The 20,323-nt window shown below is 32.5% G+C and overlaps 2 protein-coding genes across 2 annotated transcripts in view; both read left to right on the forward strand.

Annotated features, from left to right (window-relative positions):
- Positions 1 to 20,323, forward strand: part of LOC130447243 (sperm-associated antigen 6-like) — a 68,798-nt gene that overhangs the window by 21,677 nt on the left and 26,798 nt on the right. The window lies entirely within an intron of this gene.
- On the forward strand, positions 10,771 to 12,208 carry LOC130447244 (uncharacterized). Its single transcript, XM_056783953.1, has one exon. The coding sequence runs from the start codon at positions 10,904 to 10,906 to the stop codon at positions 11,366 to 11,368; it is 465 nt and encodes a 154-aa protein (XP_056639931.1). The 5' UTR covers positions 10,771 to 10,903; the 3' UTR covers positions 11,369 to 12,208.

Consider the following 20,323-nt stretch of genomic DNA (forward strand, 5'->3'; position numbering starts at 1 on the left):
GTCATGGAATTGTATTCATCGATTATTTTCAAAAAAACCATAATGGCATAGTCTCACGCATTATTTCTTGATGAAGTAAACAGAGGAACAAAAAATCGACAGTATTGAAAGAAAAAGAAATGTGACATATAGATGTCGAGAAGACTCAAAATTAACAGAAAGATGTTATAAATTCTAATAAACCTTTTTTTAATTATTTAGATTCATAGTTATTTTATACATAATAATTTTTTATACAAAGGTTCTTTGTGTTTTGAATGGGTTTTCCTGTAATTTTGAGAATAATGTTTTATTTGAAAAGAAAAGTGTGACGAATATTTCTATACAGAGGTCGGCATAAGTCAGGTAATGCTCTCGAAAATCGATGCAGGAGGTCTCGTGGGTCCGTACATCTTTGGGGGTATCGTGACAGGTCAAAGTTATCTGAAATGCTCCAAGATTTACGTGGGCGAATGATCAACAACCTAAAACTTGAGAACATCCGTTATCTCGAGTAGGATGAAGCTTTGCCGCACTACGCGATATGTGCGCTAGAGTACCTTTATGTTCATTTGGCGAATGGATAAGCAGACGAGGATTCGTTAAGTGCCTCGCACGGTCATAAAACCCTGTGATTTTTTCCAGTAGAGCCTTCTCAAGGACTGGGTTTATGAAGACCCACCCTTCCCAACCTCCCAACTGGAATTGAAGATGGATTTGAAACTCTTCGCGGACAGCTTGACATGCTTCACCTGACCTGTCTCTCCGTTGAGAAACGTTGCCGTAAAAGCATTGATTACTATTGGCATCAATTACTTACGGTAACCCTATTTCGAAAGCCTTTTGTAATTTCTTTCAATTAATTAATTTTGACGCTGCATTTTTTTCTCTTTATGCAAATTTGTTGCATGACATACCAACCTCTGTACAACGTTAACATCGACAAGACCCAAAATCAACATACTGAATATAATTTCTTACGAAACTTTTGAATGTATTTCAATTCATTTGTGAATGGTAATATGGGAAATTTTGAATAACAATTTTTGAGAGTGTGGAAGGGGATTGAATCAAAACCACCGTTGTGAGTATTGATACTCATATTTTACGGTGCTCACAGTCTTTGAAGTTTAACTGAATTATATAATAAATTAAACCTGCAAAACATCCACGTTTTCTTCATGATTTCTGTTGCTCTTATACAAGCATCAGGTGATTTGCAGCTATAATGATTGTATATTGCAGTATGATTATTATGAAATTATGAGATAAACTTTAATATAAATGAGTATAGATTGAAATTTTGCAGCTTTTCTATATTTTGTACAGAAAGAGTTGAACAATATGTAACTGGGTTCGATACAGTTGAATAAGCTGTATGATTATTTCAGTTGTAGAATATTCTAAAGTGTTGTGACTGAGTAGAACTTACTAGAGTAAGTTGAATGGAATTGGATAATTCGATTGGCTATGAAAGCTAATTTTTGCTTATATGTTAATTGCTTGAACACCACTCCAAGATGTAATTTTTTAATTGCGAGTTTTTTGAGACATTTACTTGGTTCTGGGTTAAGCAAAATGCCATTATAAAACATTTTTAGAAATTTTATGTATTAAATAGATAGCTCAAGTTTGTAGGACTGAAACAAAATTATTCAACCCGCAACAAAGCATGACCGCAAGACCATTGTTGCTGCTGCTGCAGTGGTTTCAAATTTTAAGATCACAAACATACTCGTAAGCTCTTTATTTCTATTTAAACATAATTTTTAAAAACTTCTCTCGATCTCGCGCCTCCTAGGAACTTGTGTTCATACGCTTATTAAAAAATGTGGATGAGATTTTCTCAAGTCTAAAGCTAGCAGATTTGGAGTTAATATTATTTTATCAAATGTGGCATGCATATATTTTTGTATCACCTTCAATGAAAGTTTTTCTAAGTGGGTTCAATTCCAACCCTCTCACAAAGTAATTGGTATACCAACATTTGATCACAACATTCACTAGATTTTTCATGAACTGCTTAAAAAAGCGTATAGGATATTTTTGAAAAGGTAGTTTTAAAATGAGGTATCGGTAATTCCATAATGATCTCCCTTGAAAATAAGTGATGTGACTTTAAATCTTTTTGAATTTTTTATAGGTACATTTTTAAATTAACACTTTGTACATTAGAATAACAGTTTCGTCCTCGATAAAATTATGTAATTTTCATTGTTCTTTATTTAATTTTTTTACTGCTTCCGGTTTGAAAATAATCACTCATTTCCTATTACGAATTTGTCAACTGTCTATATGCCAACAAACTGTATGTTAATGAATAATAAATTATCTATGCATTTTTGAAGTCACAGCTAGAAATAATACCCAATAAAAACAAACACAAATTCGTATTTTAAGAATAGATCAATGTTTTCAGTTTAGACGTATTTCATTCGTTTCTCATTTCAACAATTTTAATTAAAAATTGGAATAAACAACAATAAACTGACAAATAATATACGGTTTAGTTCAAAGAGGAATATACATTCATTGAAATTCTCTTTCGTTAAAATAACAAACCTTGGGTGCCTGAAAATGGGAATATTTAAACAATTGCAAAAAAGTGAATCAAATTGAAAAGTAAAAATAACTCTTAATATAAGATTAAAATGACTGACGAGATCATTAATGTCACTGTTCTGGAAGCGTCTTACTAATAGTGTTTAGTTAAATTTCGTATAAATCGCAGTGATCGTAATTCTCTTAATTTTTTTTCTGTTTAGAATGTGATTTCCAAAGTAATTCAGGTGGACCACCAGGAGTTCACGGGATAATCGAACGGGGTTCTATCTTGGGCGTGATAGGGAAGAACTAAAATGTTGGCTTGACTTCTCCTATTAATATAGGCAGATAATATTTTGAGAATCTCAGAGACTGTTACTTGTAAAAACTTGAATATTCCATATCCAGTATAACGCTCATAACGTGCCGTTGTTGCGTCGGCCGCCGTTAGGTCCGCAACGCTCAGACGTGCAAATTATTCGTCGTTGAAACTCTATCTACGCAAGTTTCCGTAGATAGAACCAATCTTCATTTTTCTCGAGTTTTGGAAATTGAAAGTAATGTAGCTGCAGGGGATCAACCGAATCCAGCAAAAGTTTGATAGTGGTCTATGAAACAAAAAAGTTTGAGAACCATTGGATAAGATTTTAATGAACTCATTGACTTGAAATTTTGGATATTTTCGCCTCGCCTCTTTGTCGCTTCTTTTCGGGTAGGTTTTTCGGGCACAAAAGAAAGATACATCTAAAGATACATTTACTTCTAGTGGAGTGTAGTAAATAATTTTACATTATAGCTATACAAGAGTCAAAATCTGGAAAAATCCGTTATTGACAACCTTTAGAGGACATCTGAGGAAGAAAATCACTTGATTGATTAACGTCCATTTTGTGAGAGTAACTGTATAAATCGAGAGTGTGTATGGCTAGCCTTCACTCGCTAAGACTCGTGTCGAGTCCCGTCTAGAAGGTGCCTCACATGTAGCGAGCATTAAACGGAAAGGATTCTTGAACTCAATATTTCTACCTACGGTACGGTTGATTGTGCAGATCGACTGAATCCGTTTTACGATACATGTCCTTTCGCCTATACAGTTTCTTGGTTTTCGTAGGTTTGTTCAGATATTGCCTATATCGCCTGATCATGACTATGTAGTCGTCTGAAGTATATGGGAACGTGAGTCGCCCCCCATTCTTTTCTATTGGCTTGAAATCAATTAAGTAGATAGTAATCAGTTAATCGTTTTATAACTTCTTAATAAGATAATCACAATATCTCCAATATTTACTATCTGTAAATACTCAATATTTGTTATTTATTAGTATACCTATTATGTACATAAGTTCAAATGAAAATTCCCTATATTGCATCCCAACATTTTATTACCCAGTAATAAAAATAAATATAAATCGAATCAACTGTTTTTTATGTTTGGTTTCATCGTAAAATAGACACATCTTGCAAAATATTTTGTAAATTTATTTTTAAACTTTATAGAATTTCGAGAGACGTAGCTACTCATTTCGGACAAACGGAATTCTGAATGTCCAGCGTATTCGTTAATCTTAACCTTAAAATCTGCGATTTATCTACATCTGCGGTAACATAAATAATTCCTATAAAATGATGAGATTTTGCATATTTTCATATTTTATGTGACAGAAATAGGCTTTGACAACATTGTATTATTGCTTAGGAAATTCTGAATAACAAAACAGAAATTAGGTTAGGACATGAGTTATGTATTTGGAGGCTAAAAAAATTTTATAGTCGATCAAATTGATCTTTACCCCGACGTCAAGAATAGTAAAACTGAGCAAACACAAACTTTAGACTCTTACATTTTCTATTGACAGATGTAACGGATCATACCAATTTGTTGCCCCATAGCAGCCAAATTATTTTTGCTAATGTTATATGGTGCATTTACCTTTCTTTGTATTTTGAAATACAATGTATTTGAAAACATATTCATATATTTATTTTATAGTTTGAGACAGTTTCAACTTATAAAAAACTCCATTTTAACAATTTTTATACAATTAATAGAAGAGGAAGTATACATCGTACATAGATAACTTTTGATGAAGGGGGCAATAGACTTTTTTTCAAATTTTCTTAAAAATTTTCGGGCTAATACTTTATTATTGGACACTTGTATATGAGGGTTAGATTAGAAATTACCACAGACCCTTTAAAACACGGGACTTTCTAGATTTATTTTTGACATGAAAATTATAGTGTTAAAACTGCTAAATGATGACAGTTTTGTTATTATTGACGACTTTAATATTCCCCAATAATAAGCATACAGATTGAAGAGATGACTTCTTTGAACAACTTTTCCAAATTCCATAAGATTACACAATTAAAGTTAGTTTTTAGTCAAAATCAACTCACAATAAGTACATGCATTTATCTCATTAGGATGGATTATCATGCAATTGCATCATTTTATGCTCCACCAACTTCGAGCTATAACTTCAAAAAATGCTAACTGCGATAATTCGTTGAAAACCATGTTGACAGGGCATTTTTATATTAAAATTCATGATGCTGCCTCTGCAAATGCTCTCAAACTAATTACCAGATCTATAAAAAATTTTCTTTAAGACAACTGCATTATTTGCAACTTCAAATTGAAACATCATATTATGACAAAAATAATAGCAATAATGATGACTACTTTGAATTTAGTGATTTCGGAGCCAAAATTGAAAGAGATATATGTTGAAATTATTGTCTCTACAAGAGAACAATATACAATACAATATTAAAATGAAAGACAATAGCTAGCAATTGATCCTAAGAAGTTTTGGTGCTATCCAAATAACAATAGAAACTACTAGTATACCTAACGGCATAAGAGTAAATCTTATGACCAACCGTATGAAGTTGTCAATGCTTTTGCTGGCTAAGTTGTAATTAGTATCAGCTTAGAGCATAGGAGAAAGGTCGCCGACCTTACTCTATTTTACCCATACTACCACAACAGATGCTTTTCTGAGCTATCCAACGTAATCCCACCTAGAGTAGCTTTTGTGAGACCTACTCGACAGGAAAACGTGGCAATTTATCGGGACTCCTTCCTTTAGAGAATTGCAAACCTGTGGAATCAGCTACCAAGGCACGTCTTTCTTAAACACCACAACCTACTGAAGTTCAAGATTAATATCCACATGCATATCGACACGGTAGACACTATTTGAACTAATCGAGTGCTCTTGTGCTTACTTTCTACATAAAAAAATCAAAACATGAAAACAATACTTTTTATCTAGTTCTAATTATTTGGCTTCGTTTTTACTACGAGATTGTGCGTCAGTTCTTGCAATTATATTGTATGATGTGATAGCAAAACTGGAGGATTTTCTCTCATTTTAAAAAAGGATAAGGCTGTTATTCTGAACTATTGCTATTTCTCAATTATATCTAACTTTTGTAAAATATTTGACTATCTGATTTACGATTTATTTTCCACGACGTGAAGCCATCCATAACTAAAAACATGATGGTTTTTATCCAGAATCAATTACACCACAGTAAAATGACATACTGTAATTATGATCTAGATATAATTAATTTCAACACAATTCAACCAAATTTTATTTCTTTTCTAAATACCTTTAGAAAAACTCTCATGAAACACGTTTTTTTTCAACCTCCGATCGCTCCGTATAGATGCTACTTGGGCAGAAGAAAGCGAGCATGCGCTGTAGGCGACTGCGAAACTCTCGCACTACACACTCCGTAATTGTTGACATTGAGGCGTCATTCGGCATTGTGCTACAGCCACGTAACATCTCTGACGTTTTCTACAGACTGACTGCTGCAGAAATCCATCGGAGAATGACTGTATGAGGACAACTTCATGAGCGAAGGGGATGTGCGTTTTAGATGACCTGGTTTAACGAGTTGACAGAATGGTTGAAAAAAACCGCAGATTCACCATTACTGCTTTGTCTACGGAATTTCCAGAAATTTCAAGGTCTGTTTTGTACTCTATTGTTACTGACAGGTTAGGCTACATAGGCAGCAACTTTCTTTGAAGTGGGTATTGAAAAGCTTGACCACAGATATGACAAATGTCTCAATCTCTTCGGTGATTATATCCAAAATTATTGTTTTATATGAACTTGTCTTTTATTTATAACCCATCGGAAGTTTAAGAAATTGGCCCTCGTATATTAAAAGGCTAGTTGCACAACTTGGAACTGCGATGTACGTATGTAATAATACTCACAAAATAAATACTACCTTGATATGCTCTATTTGTAATAAACTATTGCCGGAAACACTTCAACATATAGTTTTAGTGTGCAATGTATACGAGTATAAGAAACGTTTTTATTAAACCTCGGGATCATTCATATGACTTGGATTCACTACTTATCTCAAGAGACAATACAATTGAAGTAACTGTACACATTTATAAACGATGAAAATCAGATGGTTCGTAATCAATGAATAATGAAGTGAAAAAATGACATATATTTGTATGTATGTGTGAGTATGTATATGTATGCGTATTTGTATGTGTATATGTATATACGAAGATATATTGAAAAATTTTCTCTTAATTGGATACATTTATTACAGGGGACCTGCAATTTCTCTAGACCTTTAAAAAAAAAATGTTTCTTCATGCTCTGCAAACCAGACCTCCACAGCTTTTATTACCTCCTCGTTGGAAGAAAATTTACGATCTTTTAAGCTTTTGTTCAATAGAGGAAAGAGATGATAGTCGGACGGAGCCAAATCTGGTGAATAAGGGGGGTGTTCTAGTAATTGAAACCCTAAGTCACGAATTTTTTGCATGGCAACATGAGATCTGTGTGCAGGGGCGTTGTCCTACAAAAGCAAAGGCGGATAACTTTCCGCGTCTTTTCTCTTTAATTTTTTCCTGTAGAGTGGTCAGTAATGTCGATTAGTAATCTCCAGTTACTGTTCTACCCTTATCCAAAAAATCACTCATGATTACTCCATGGCAATCCCAAAAAATTGAAGTAAGAACTTTTCCAGCAGATTTTTGAACACGAAATTTCTTAGGTCGCGATGCTTCTACTCTTGCATGTTTTTGGGCAACATTCAAAAATTTGCGGTTCCATTTTGCAGCAATTTTTCTCATGTCCAAATTGACGTGAACTATATGATGAACACGTTCGGATGAAATATTCAGTGTTTTAGATATCCGTTTTGCCCCAATTCGACGGCTTGATAAAATCATGTCATGAACTGGATCGATATTTTCGGGGACTGACACAGAAACTGGCCTTTCCAATCGATCATCATCTTCAATAGAAAATTTACCTCTTTTGAAGCTAGCAGTCCAATTTATCACGTTCGCATACGAAGGACATTGTTCACCATATCTTCGTAAATCTGCTTACCTCTTAACCCTTTTAAATACGGTTACTTGATTATGGCTCGATACTCCAATTTTTCGGTTTTCACAATTTCGCTGGACATCTTTTTTCTTTTAATTTATTGCGTAACTCTGGTTTACTTTTTTGACGTCAAAATTTACACTTCTAATAAGTTGTTCGTTTCAATATTTTGTTTATGCATGGAATTGGTCTAGGCTAACTAGATATCAATACATCCTCGTATATGCCGGTGAATGTGTGTATACATTACTTAAAATTAATAGTGTAGTCATTCAGTATTGGTCAACTACATTACACATGCCTTCAATATCTTATATAGAACCACTGGCTCTCTTGTTCATGTATTATAAATGTATACAAAGGAACATGTGGTTCAAATTTGTTAATATTTATTCATTTCAAGGATCATCTTAACGCACACTTAACGCTTTAACCTAAACGTTCTAGCGACTAGACGTATGAGTTCTTCCTTGATGCTCCGTTACAAAATTGTGATAAATAAAATTGATTATCCAACATCGCTAGGCCTTTCAACAATACATACTCTTGGGATTAAAAACCGATCCAACACTTTTTCTTGTTTTCATTTGCTAGAATTAATCTATTCACCTTAATACAGAATGAGCCACTGTCATTTGCAGAACACTTTGGATATTTTTTTCAGTACTTTCTTTGACATAAGAAAGGAAACTTTTAATATTCTGTAATATTCTCATTAATCTTATTCAGATTTACCATGGAATTATCTACAATTGTAGGGCTTACTTTTTTCGTATCATTATGTACACATTATGTATCTTATTAACATTTCATCTGAATTATTATTACTGTTTGTGTACTATTAGTTTAATTGTTAACTTTTATGTATATTTTTCACCTATTAATTGGACCTTGGGATGTGAGGTGGCGTATATAAATAAATATCGTCTGGAAAGTATGTATTTGTACAAAAAATATTTATTTCCCGTGATTGTTTTAATTGACTTCTTAAATGAAATTAGAATATTATGAACAAAAACTACATCCATTATATATATGTTTCGGAAAACATTTCAGATTTCAGAAGTACCTAAAAAATCAAATCATAATTGAATCGCGAGATTTTAGATACACTCACATCAAAAAAGTGTAGAAAAGGGTGTAAAAAATTTGAAATAATTTTTTCTTTATAACAAAATAATAGAAATGGCACATCATGCAAATCGATAAATATATTTAATAATGATATAATAATAATAAAAAGAGGAGTTAGATACTATGTGCAGAGACTCCGCACCATCTTTTACAACCGTTACATTTTGGGCACCTGAATACATAATGACCAAAAAACCAAAAAACTGCGAGAACAAGTTCAATAAATGGTACTGGACAACCGTCGGATTGAGGTTAGAAAGATCAAAGAGGCTATCAGCATATCAAAAGAATGCATTTGCCATTCACTGAATGAAGAAATATGAATGGTAAGGTATCCTCGCGTTAGGTGTCGCGTTTGCTAACTTCATACCAATTCAAATCAACATTTTTTCATACTTATTGACGCGATTTAAGAGAAATTAGTCGGTTTTTCGTAACTATTAATAACTGTAGATGAAACCTAGATACACCACCACGCTACTGAAGCCAAAGCCAGTCCAAGAAGTGAACAGTGGGACAAAACTAACTTTTAGCAAGCATTTAATACTAATGGTAGCAATCTGATAATTTGAGGGGCTACTACCGCTGATTTCGGTCTTGATTTTAGTTTTCTTAAATCCAATATAGCGGACCCCCTACGGTCAAATTTTTTGTAAAATTGCTATAAAATGGGTGACTGCAGGTTTTTAAATAAACTGATTGCTTTTTGATCGCATAGATTTTGAAGAAAATCAATTCCAGGACGACCAAGAGTATCTGTTTTATCAAATTCAAAACTTTCGAAATTATATAAGAATTCAACCATTTCCCTGTAAGAGATTCTACAATTTTTTGGTGAGAATTTTATCACTTTTTTGTTAAATTTAAACAAAAAAAACGGAAATTTTCTTCTAAAATATCTGTGGATACTTAAGAAAAGTCTTTCAGTTGTATTTGAAGTTTCATTTGCAGAAGAGAGATTTTCATTTGGACGAGAAAGAGAGCAACTATTATTAGAGTTGAAAAATAAAATTGATCATGGAAAACAATGTTTTATTAGATCGGAAAATTTTAATCCACCCCTCGTACATCTAACATGGAGCAAAACATCAAGAAATGTCCCTATTTGTCAATTGGTGGTAGACTGGTATAAATTTTAACTTTCTGTTGATTATTTTCAAAAATTACCATGGAAATTTGATTTCAAATATTGTGTTTTCATCTTAAATAGGACAAACGATATATATATAGATTTATTTAAAAATAAAACAATTAAGTTAAAAAAGACGACAGGTTCAAACTGTTTATAGTGAAAGAAAAATGCACATCATGTGTTTGAAGTGAAGGAGTATTGCTTCAAATTTTTTGCGCACCATTGAAAAATATTTTTATTGAGAATAAGATATAAATATTTGAAAAAAAACGAGCTTATTTTGAATCAAAATATTCAATCAGTAAGTAAGTCTGTGTTAAGGAATGTAGTAACGTAAACATAGACTGAAATTTATTAATGATTTTTTTTAGAACAAGAACGAAAACTCATTTAATAGTACATATGCTGATAAAATGAAATGCACTGCAGTAAAATTGTTGAGCATATTTCTAATAATAAATTGAGTTTTTAGAAAGATTTTAAATTTCATAGTAAATATTGGCAACGAATCAATACAAGCGCCGAATGGCGTAGCCCGTCTCTGTGCGTACATATGAGCAGAAAGAGGAATAAGGAAATAACCACGATATTGATTAGTGAGTAGGTAACCTTTTAACAGCGACACAGTGAACGATGTATCAGAAACAATCATTGACATCATGAATAACAAACTGTGGAAGCTGCTCCCACAAGAATCGTAAAAGGTGAACCAATATTTCGGTGAAATATGCTAAAATACGGCGGTGGGGAGGAAAAGTTGTACATAAACAGTTTGTGTGTTAGTGGCAGCAGTATAAAACTTTTGAATCCAACAAACAAGTGTTACATCAACAAAACCATCAAGATAACATTGGATGCTGACGCAGATGAACGGGAAAATTTTACGGAAAGGTATAAAACAAAAGAAGCCACTAAAATTGATAAAGTGAAGAGACGACAGACTTTGAATCTCAACGTAACAGATTATAAAAATTCTCAGGTGTGTAGTAAACAACTTAAGCAAATCCATGAAACCGTAAAAATTAAGGATTTTGAAAGGATTCTAAACAACTTGCCCAGAAGCGATGTCTCTCAACAATTAGTGCCGAATAAAGTGGATAGGATCCTGAGAAAAATAGATGCTGATGATATTTACGACGAATTTTTCGGTCGGTACTACAATTATCTTTATGAGTTAATCGAATCGAGTTAAACCTACGCAATGGTTTCTATAAACAAGTTACGACGATAATTTGTTAATAAATAAACATTTTATTTGCAATTTCGTTTTGTTAAAAGACTGTAGTCGTTGAATAGTGTTGTAGCGGTAGACAGTTTGTTTTCAGTGCTTAAAAAAATTCTACACAATTCTATGTACGTATATCGAGAATATGCCTTTTAGCTTTTTGCCTTAAACCGCAAAAAAACACCACCCTTAATGCTTGCAAAAATCGTTTCACTGTGATATAATACAGGGTGTTTGTTAATTAATACACAAAATGGATTGCAAGAATCTTCCAACGGTGAACCCGCAGATATCCACCAGAGAACTGGATAGGAAACTTCTTAGGGAAACATTGTATTCAGAGATTTTTCAAAAACATCGGAGGTCGATTTTCGCCCTCGGCTCATTTCTCAGGATGCTTAAGAGTAAAAAATCCAACTATAACGTGATCAAACAAGATGGTGAGTCTGAATAGAAAACAGACGCTCACTCGTGTAAATTTTTTTACCATGTGATCCTTCGAAGGACTTTTTTCACTGTAATAATTGTAAAAATAAAACCGTTATTTGTTAGGTTACTTCGGCTAAGTTATGAACATTTTCTAAAGTATGTATTTATAAATAATTGTGTAGTTTTTGTACACCTTATACCTCTTTTATGCTTGATCAATATACACGGAACCATAAAAATTTGTGTTATTAGTAAATATTTGCCAATGTTAAATTAAAAAAAGGCGCAACGACTGATATTATTGTGCTGATTAGATATTTAAAATTTAATATGGAGTTACTGTTGGGCAAAAATTGAAATAAAATGTTAAAAAAGTTATGTAGCTGCTTTGATTAAACTTCCATAAATCCCTTGTAATTAAACATCATACTTAATAACATTTTCAAGATATTAACATGCATATCATACTCACAATTGGCGTTATATACTTATTTTAATTAATATAAATGGAAATGTTTGAAATTACAAGGCTTGAAAACATTTGATATTATAAACGAATATAATTTATTAATAAATGTGCAATGCAATTGAATTAATTTAGAGTAAAGTAGTCAATAAAAAATTATTTTTTATTCACAGCACATTTCTACGCCATTCTAATATTCTATAATAATAGTCCGGGAGCCAAGTGGATATCTGCAGCATTAAAAGATTTTGGTGTAAATTAAACGATGTTTCGCATATTAATATTATCCTAGTTAGGATGGAAACCAAAGAAATATTAATTTTGTTATGAGAAAGGCGTGTATCCAAATGTTTTTCAACTGTATTTTTTTGCTTTTTAGTTCAATTTACATATTTACTACAATACAAGTCCGTGTATAAAATGTACAGGTGTGTTGATGGTTGCATCTCAATTTTGTAAGTCTGGTACTGCACTGCATGCTTACGTGGTTCGCCAACCAGCTCCATCTTTTTTACTCTCAACGATACAAAATGAATTCTGGTGATTCCAATCACGGTAATCAAATATTTTGATCGAGCTATTGTATAGACATGACAATTATGTAAAGTTTAAATTAAATCTGATCGCTCAAAGTAGGGCAAAATCAAAGCCAAAAAGTCAGTTAGAAACCTGCAATTAAAGCGAGTTTAAAAACTGGTATAACAACATAACTTAGATGTAGTTCTAGATTATAAGTTCAGACGTGTTGCAAGCTTAAAGTTTATTGTATCTCCAATCAAAAATTTTTTTGCTCGACCAGTTTCAGAGTTTTAAGGATCTACATTGTGTAGTAGTTTCAAAGATTCTTGTGCGAAACATTTTTTAGTATGTATTAAAGATAGTCTACTTATATTAGGTTTTATCATAGACTGGAAGCCTGCCAAAAAGTGTTTACTACTTTTTTGTTGATAAAATAATTGTATTATGAGATTCCAATTTTTCGAGAATACATACGCCACATATTTGAAAAAAGTTAGGTAGCGTCGTTGTTGAAAGACCGAAGAAAGAATTTAATTTTATCGGCAACAAATAAGTCCAATGTAAAATCAATCAAGTATTCACCTATTTCAGCATTTGACTTTCGCGCAACTCTACTAATCAGCAAAACAAGCGTCATATGGTCGTATGGGGGTTACCAAGCATAAATAATTTTTAGAAATGTGTTTATGACATTGTACTTGTGCTTTTTAGCCGTCAGCTGATGACTTTACGTCGCGGAAAATTCAATTAATATTTTTACCATAAAACTGATATTCAACTATCATTCCACCAAGCTTTTGATTTATTAGTCTTTGATTGGAATTAAATTGTAAATATTGTTTGAACTAACTATTTATTTTGAATTGATGACCTTCAATAATTTTTATTGCATCTTTCTTGCTTCATTATACGATATCTGACGAAAACTCGTGTCCATAATTATACAAAACTCGGTGTAAGAATTTTTGTGTAGAAAGTAGTGATTTAAGAATCTAAACATGATTATTACAACGTAGTGGTATGGATTCCAAGAAAAAAAAATAGTATTTTTCTCTACTCTATTAGTAGAGAAAAACTATCTTTTAACAATTTTTAAGTATTCTAAATGTGAAGTATTTAACAAGCAGGAACAAAAGTTTTGAAAAATATTTAAACAATATACTCAAATAATATTGGAATATATGTAATAAAAAGTGTTTTTTGCTAAAATTGCTGGAGCTGCTATTTTGAAAATTCAAAATAAATCACTCTTTATACTTTTTATGCTTCTTAATAAATTATTCTATATTTCTTCATTCTTATAATTCTGTATTCATCGCTTTAATTATCTATCGTCAGAATTTACATCGATTCGCTCTTCACAATCTGTAACAAATACAGTAGTTTGAATTTTTTTATTTCATAATTTTTTTTCCTTGGCAAAAAATAATAAAAGATAATGTCATAACTATTCGGCACTGTAACTTCTACCTATAATGATCATCAAGAAGCCATCCCTCGTAACCAATTTATATAATTGATAATTGTTAAAACTATATATACACTTACATACAAAAATCTGAACTGACGAAGATCTAAAAAAACAAATTGAAATAATTATCGCCATTGTCAACAGACGAAACCAAACTAAATATTTGGTTTAATGCAAATAATAAATGGGTATTTTAAGCGCTTTTTTATATCTCTTTTCTGTATATCATTTGGAACAACACCGTTTGTTTTGTTCCAAATATTGGCTATGTAAGTTGATCTTAACAAATACTGTCGACGTCCATTTCACAAGAAGGAAGAGATTTGACCATATTATCTTTGGTAAAACTAGACATTTCGTCCCTAAGATGTTATATGTCTTCAAGAAACTTGCAACGATTGTTAGATGACATTTTTCACGATAAATGGATTCGACGTTGTCTAGAATTTACTAGCTTAGGTTAATTTTATTGGGTAATATTTGAAAGGCAGCCAGGATTAACATAATTAAGATGAGTTCATAGAAAGAACAGGTGGAAAAAAGTGGAACAAATGTAGAAATGGATAGATAAATCGCAAGCAGCATAACAAGAATTGAAAAGAAAAATGAAGGAAATGGTTTGAACACATTTACGAAAATGCTACCAGAAGTGCCTGGCCCAGAAAGAAAATATCAAAATTTTTGAAAAACATATTTATTTATCAACGTAATGTCCTTTTAGCTTCATACACTTTTCTAGCGATGCTCAATAAGTTCGATACCCTTTTTATAATAAGAATCGTCAAGCCTTTAACTGCAGATATCACCTCTTCAATGTCGGAAAATCTTTGACTACTGAGGCATTTTTTCAAGTCTGGGAACAGAAAATAATCTGAGGAGGGCAAATTTGGCGAATATGGTAGCATTTCAAATTTCACTTTATTAATTTTGGCCATTGCAATAACGGGTGTGAGCTGGTGCATTTTCTTGATGAAACAACACTTTCTTCTTAGCCAAATGCGAGCGTTTTTGCTTGATTTCTTCGCTCAAACGTTGCAATAAGTTCGCATAGTACTCACCGTTAACACTTTTTCCTTTTCCAAGATTGTCAATGAAAATTATCCCACGCATATCCCAAAAAACCGATGCCGTGACCTTGCCTGCAGATGAAACGGTCTTTGTCTTATTTGAAGCCGGTTCTCCCTTTTCAGTCCATTATTTAGATTTTTCTTTTGTTTTGGGTGTGAAGATTCCTCCATGGTTATGGAACGGCCATATTTCTGTGGAACATTGCCAAACACTCGATGGAAACGTCTTCACGACGCTATTTTTGTTCCATTGTGAGCAAACGCGGCACGCATCCTGCGCACAACTTTCTCATGTCCAAGTTTTTAGTTAATAAGCGATGTACCGCACTTTTTGAAATGCCTACTATATTTGCTAGTTCGTGCACTTTCAATCGACGATCACCCGGTTCCGCTTTGTGGATTTTCTCCTCATTTCGTCCACCAATGCGATGCTGGTCTTCGCAGATCGTACGGCCTCGTTTAAACTCTGCTATCCTATATTTCGAGGGAAGGAGCAGTCTCACCCAGAGTAGAATCTAGTTCAGCTTTTATGTTGGTTAGGCCAAGACCTTTCAAATAAGAATATTGTATCACATAAAGATGACCAACTTTATCCATTTTTACAAATTCACTGAAAACGTTCTCTAATAATGGCTGCCAAACAAATACTAAACAACGTGCCGTCTTCAAACTTAAAACAATTGTTGTATATATTGTGTAATTTCTAATATAGTGGTATTTTCCAAGCAACTATCGCCATCTATAGGTCAGGTCCTCGTATAGAGGAGGGTCCCAGAAGTACCTGACCTAACAGATTTGCAAGAAAAGGATGGAAGCTGGAAGTAATATCAAGAAGAGGATGGGTTATCAGTTACGGAATCTTTGTCCCATATAGGTATAGCAAGCAGGATATAGCAAGCTTGATAGATGTTGTGCAGATGTGGTACAGACAACGAACGAAATAGTGGATAGATTGAAGTTTATTTGTGATATTGTTTGACACAATCCGAAAATGTTCTTCAGAAAGTGCAGTATATCAAACGCAGAAGTACATTATACCCTTTCAGTCGCTTACTACTATTCATTTTCGAAGATTGTGTTAATTAGTCTTTTGCAGCACTTATATGACAAAATTTAACCAGAAATTCAAAACTTTTTGTAGGTAATAATAGAAAATGTTAGCTGTATTTAGCGAAAACGCTATTATCAAATTTTCGATCATTTGCTTCAATCGGTGTAAGATTACTGACAACATAAAGAATTAAATTATTTGAGTTGTACTTTATTTCTTGAATACCACACAATTTATTGGAGTATTCTCCATTTAGAATAAATTTAAAAACATATCAGGTCAGTAAACTTATATTGTATCTGGAAATATTCCAAAGTTCTGTTTTGATTCAATCATTCTTGGAGATTTTCTCATAACCACATATAAATGGTAGAACTTGTTATTGTATGATGAATATCATCATTTTATAAATACCGCGGTAGGTCAAATAATGGAGCAAACCAATTTTTGTTTTTGATAACTGGGATAAATTGTTGTTATCAAAAACATAACTTGTGAATACAACAACTCAGTTCTTCTGTCGGAAAAGTTATGAGATGTAATGTAATATCAAGTTGGTTGATTTATTCAGTCCATTCTTAAGGATGCTTCTGTCTTAAATTATTACGTAATTATCTAATCTCAATTATTACGTAATTATCTAATCTCAATTATTACGTAATTATCTAATCTCACAACATATTATAGTGACCACATCAATATTAGAAAAATGTGCTATTGCTAAGTCCATTTATTTATTTGAAATAAGAAATATATAACTATAAGATGTTGTTAGGTTAGCTAATAAGAAAATAACTGACAGAAGGACCCCCAAATAGGAACTAAATTCACCAAATTGGATCTTCCAACTTTCCACGATACATGAATTAAGTTTTTCCTTTGCTAGCGATATTCTCAATTGGAATACGGAGTAAAGGTCAACTACGAAAGAAGTGGAGTGACAATCTAGAGTCAGAAATGAAAAATATATCAAAAAAGAAACAGGAAGAAATAAGAGGAAGAAAAACTGAGCTGCGAGGTTTTTTTTCAACAAGTAAAGTTTTTAATGGCATCTCATTTCTTGTTGTAGATTGTCCTTTTCTTATTTTGGTACGCAGTCTCCTCTTTTTCCTCTTCAGTACTACCTCTAGAGCTTCAGCTATAGTTGTTCTTAGAGCTTATTCCCCGTTTCTATGTGTTTATCTATCTTTTAATAAGTTTGCACGTTAATTGCTACTTGTGTTCTAGTAATTCAAACCCTAAATCACGAATTTTTTAGATGGCAACATGAGATTTGTGTGCAGGGGCGTTGTCCTGCAAAATCAAAACACCTTTGGATAGCTTTCCGCGACTTTCCTCTTTAACTTTTCCCGTAGAGTGGTTAGTAATATCAAATAGTAATCTCTAGTTATTGTTCTACCCTTATCCAAAAAATCAATCTTGATTACTCCATGGCAATCCCAAAAAACTGGAACAAGAACTTTTCCAGCAGATTTTTGGACACGAAACTTTCTAGGTCTTGGAGAACCAGAGTGTCGCCATTCCATCGATTGTTGCTTTGTTTTTGGATCGTAGAAATGTACCCAAGTCTCATCCATAGTAACAATTCGGTTTAAGAAGTCTACATCGTTTTCAAATCGAGAACAGATCGAACGCGATGCTTCTACCCTTGCACGCTTTTGGTCAACATTCAAACATTTGGGGATCCATTTTGCAGCAATTTTTCTCATGTCCAAATTGATGTGAACTATACGATGAACGCGTTCGCAAGAAACTTTCAGTGCTTCAAATATCCGTTTTAGCCCATTTTGACGGTCTGATAAAATCATGTAAAGAACTGGATCGATATTTTCGGGGACCGGCACAGAAACTGGCCTTCCCAATCGGTCATCATCTTCAATGGAAAATTTACCTTTTATGAAGCTTTCAGTCCAATTTTTCACGGTCATATACGAAAGACATTGATCACCAAAGGTATTAAGCATATCTTCGTAAATCTCCTTACCTTTTAACCCTTTTAAATACAGGTACTTGGTGATGGCTCGATATTCCAATTTTTTGATTTTCACAATTTCGGTGGACATCTTTTTTCTTTTAATTTATTGCGTAACTCTGGTTTACTTTTTTGACGTCAAAATTTACACTGATACTTCTAATAAGTTATTGTTCGTTGCTATGGTAACGCAATATTTTGTTTATGCATGGAACTGGTCTATGCTAACTAGATATCAATACATCCTCGTAATTTTGATCGGACTAAGTTCGTAAACATGTTTGCTATTAAATTGAATTTAATGTATATTTTCTCAATTATTTTTGTATTTTCCGGATCAACCTCTACTCGTTGCACTATGCCGATAAAATCATCAACTAAATTAAGACTCACGTCAATATTTTCACTTAACATGACTTTTGCTACTATTATTATAATTATGTTCTCTTCCAGACCTGCAGTCATAGAAGCAACATCTTCATTTTTTTATGCATTCACGAGCTCTTTTTGTAATGTATTTGGGGAAATATATGCTGTATACAGGTGTAAGTTTTATTTTAGGATGTCAGAGAGATTTGAGCACTTCAGTATTTAATTATTGACACATGTATCATCTTTCGAGAAGTATTCAATTGTTTTAATTGATCTGTTTCCATTTTCTGTACTCACACCTAATCTTCTATTTAGCATTTCAGCAAAGAATTGTTGAGCTGTCTCATTTTAATTGTACTATCCTTAAATAACAAGCAAATAATATCATTTAAACTAAAAATAAGGCCTTTCAGTCAGTAAACTACTGTAGCGATCAAAATTGTAGATAAGGCAAATTCGAGCAGCAAGAGGTCGTTCGGTTGCCGCTCATTTATACCTAGAGTTATGCAGTTGATGTGATGATCTTTCAGTGAGTGAGTTAATTAACAAACTTTGACTAGTTATAATTCAAATAAATTTGCGTATACCATGTTTATACAAAACCTAGTAACTTACTGAGAATTTAGGTTTCTATTTCAATCAACAACGAAGTTATAAGGGTGTTGAAAATGGTCTGAACTGCTTCCAGAAAAATATTATACTGACATGCCGTTTTGTTTGCTTGATTTGACTGTGCATCCAAATATTTAGATATAAAAGTATTTGAAAAATTCTCAAACAAGTAACTTACCATACAAAGAATTAAATATATGCTTAACGAATAGGATTTCCTACTCAAAATAGGTATGCCTAGAGTTATATTCGAATCTAGTCAATTACCGGTGATAATTTCATAAATTCGTACCTTTATCCTTAGTAGAATTACCAAGCACATACTAATTTTAAATGCTTAGATAGTTTAACTCTAATTTAACAATTTTCCTTACAGTTCTTATCAGGGATTATAAGGTTCAGCGATTAAACTGTAGGTTTTACTAGGTTCTCGGCTGTTATCTGCTGGACAAGTTAATGTAGTAGTACTCAGCATAAAACTTAAAGGGTTCCATATCGCTGCGAAAAATTAGATTACGAAAATATGCAGAAGACGACTTGATATTTTTTGTCATGTATGATTTAACACATGAATTATGATTACAAATACTTACTTCTATAGTAAATTGAATTTAAAGAATAGTTTTTTATATAAAAATCAAATATTTGATAAAAAATTAGTCATTGGCCTAAAAGAGAGGTTTGCGTTGTAAAATTTTTCTAAAGCCAGCTCTGAATTTAAGAAAAAATCAGTGTAGCATTATAACAACTAATATTGCGTAGTCCACGCTTTTAACGACATTGATTTTCCTGTCGGTCATTTTAGTCTTTCATTAAGAATTAGTTCTTATTTGTTAGTTTGATTTACCAAAAAAGTGTGTTTTTCGGTTGTTTTTTTGACTATAATTTATTTATGAATTAAGTAGAAATACGAAAGAAAAAGTAGAAAATTTGAGGTATTAGAAGTCTGCAATCTAATGTAAA

This window comes from Diorhabda sublineata, chromosome 8 (genome assembly GCF_026230105.1).
Source record: "Diorhabda sublineata isolate icDioSubl1.1 chromosome 8, icDioSubl1.1, whole genome shotgun sequence".
In the NCBI taxonomy this organism is placed as follows: domain Eukaryota; kingdom Metazoa; phylum Arthropoda; class Insecta; order Coleoptera; family Chrysomelidae; genus Diorhabda; species Diorhabda sublineata.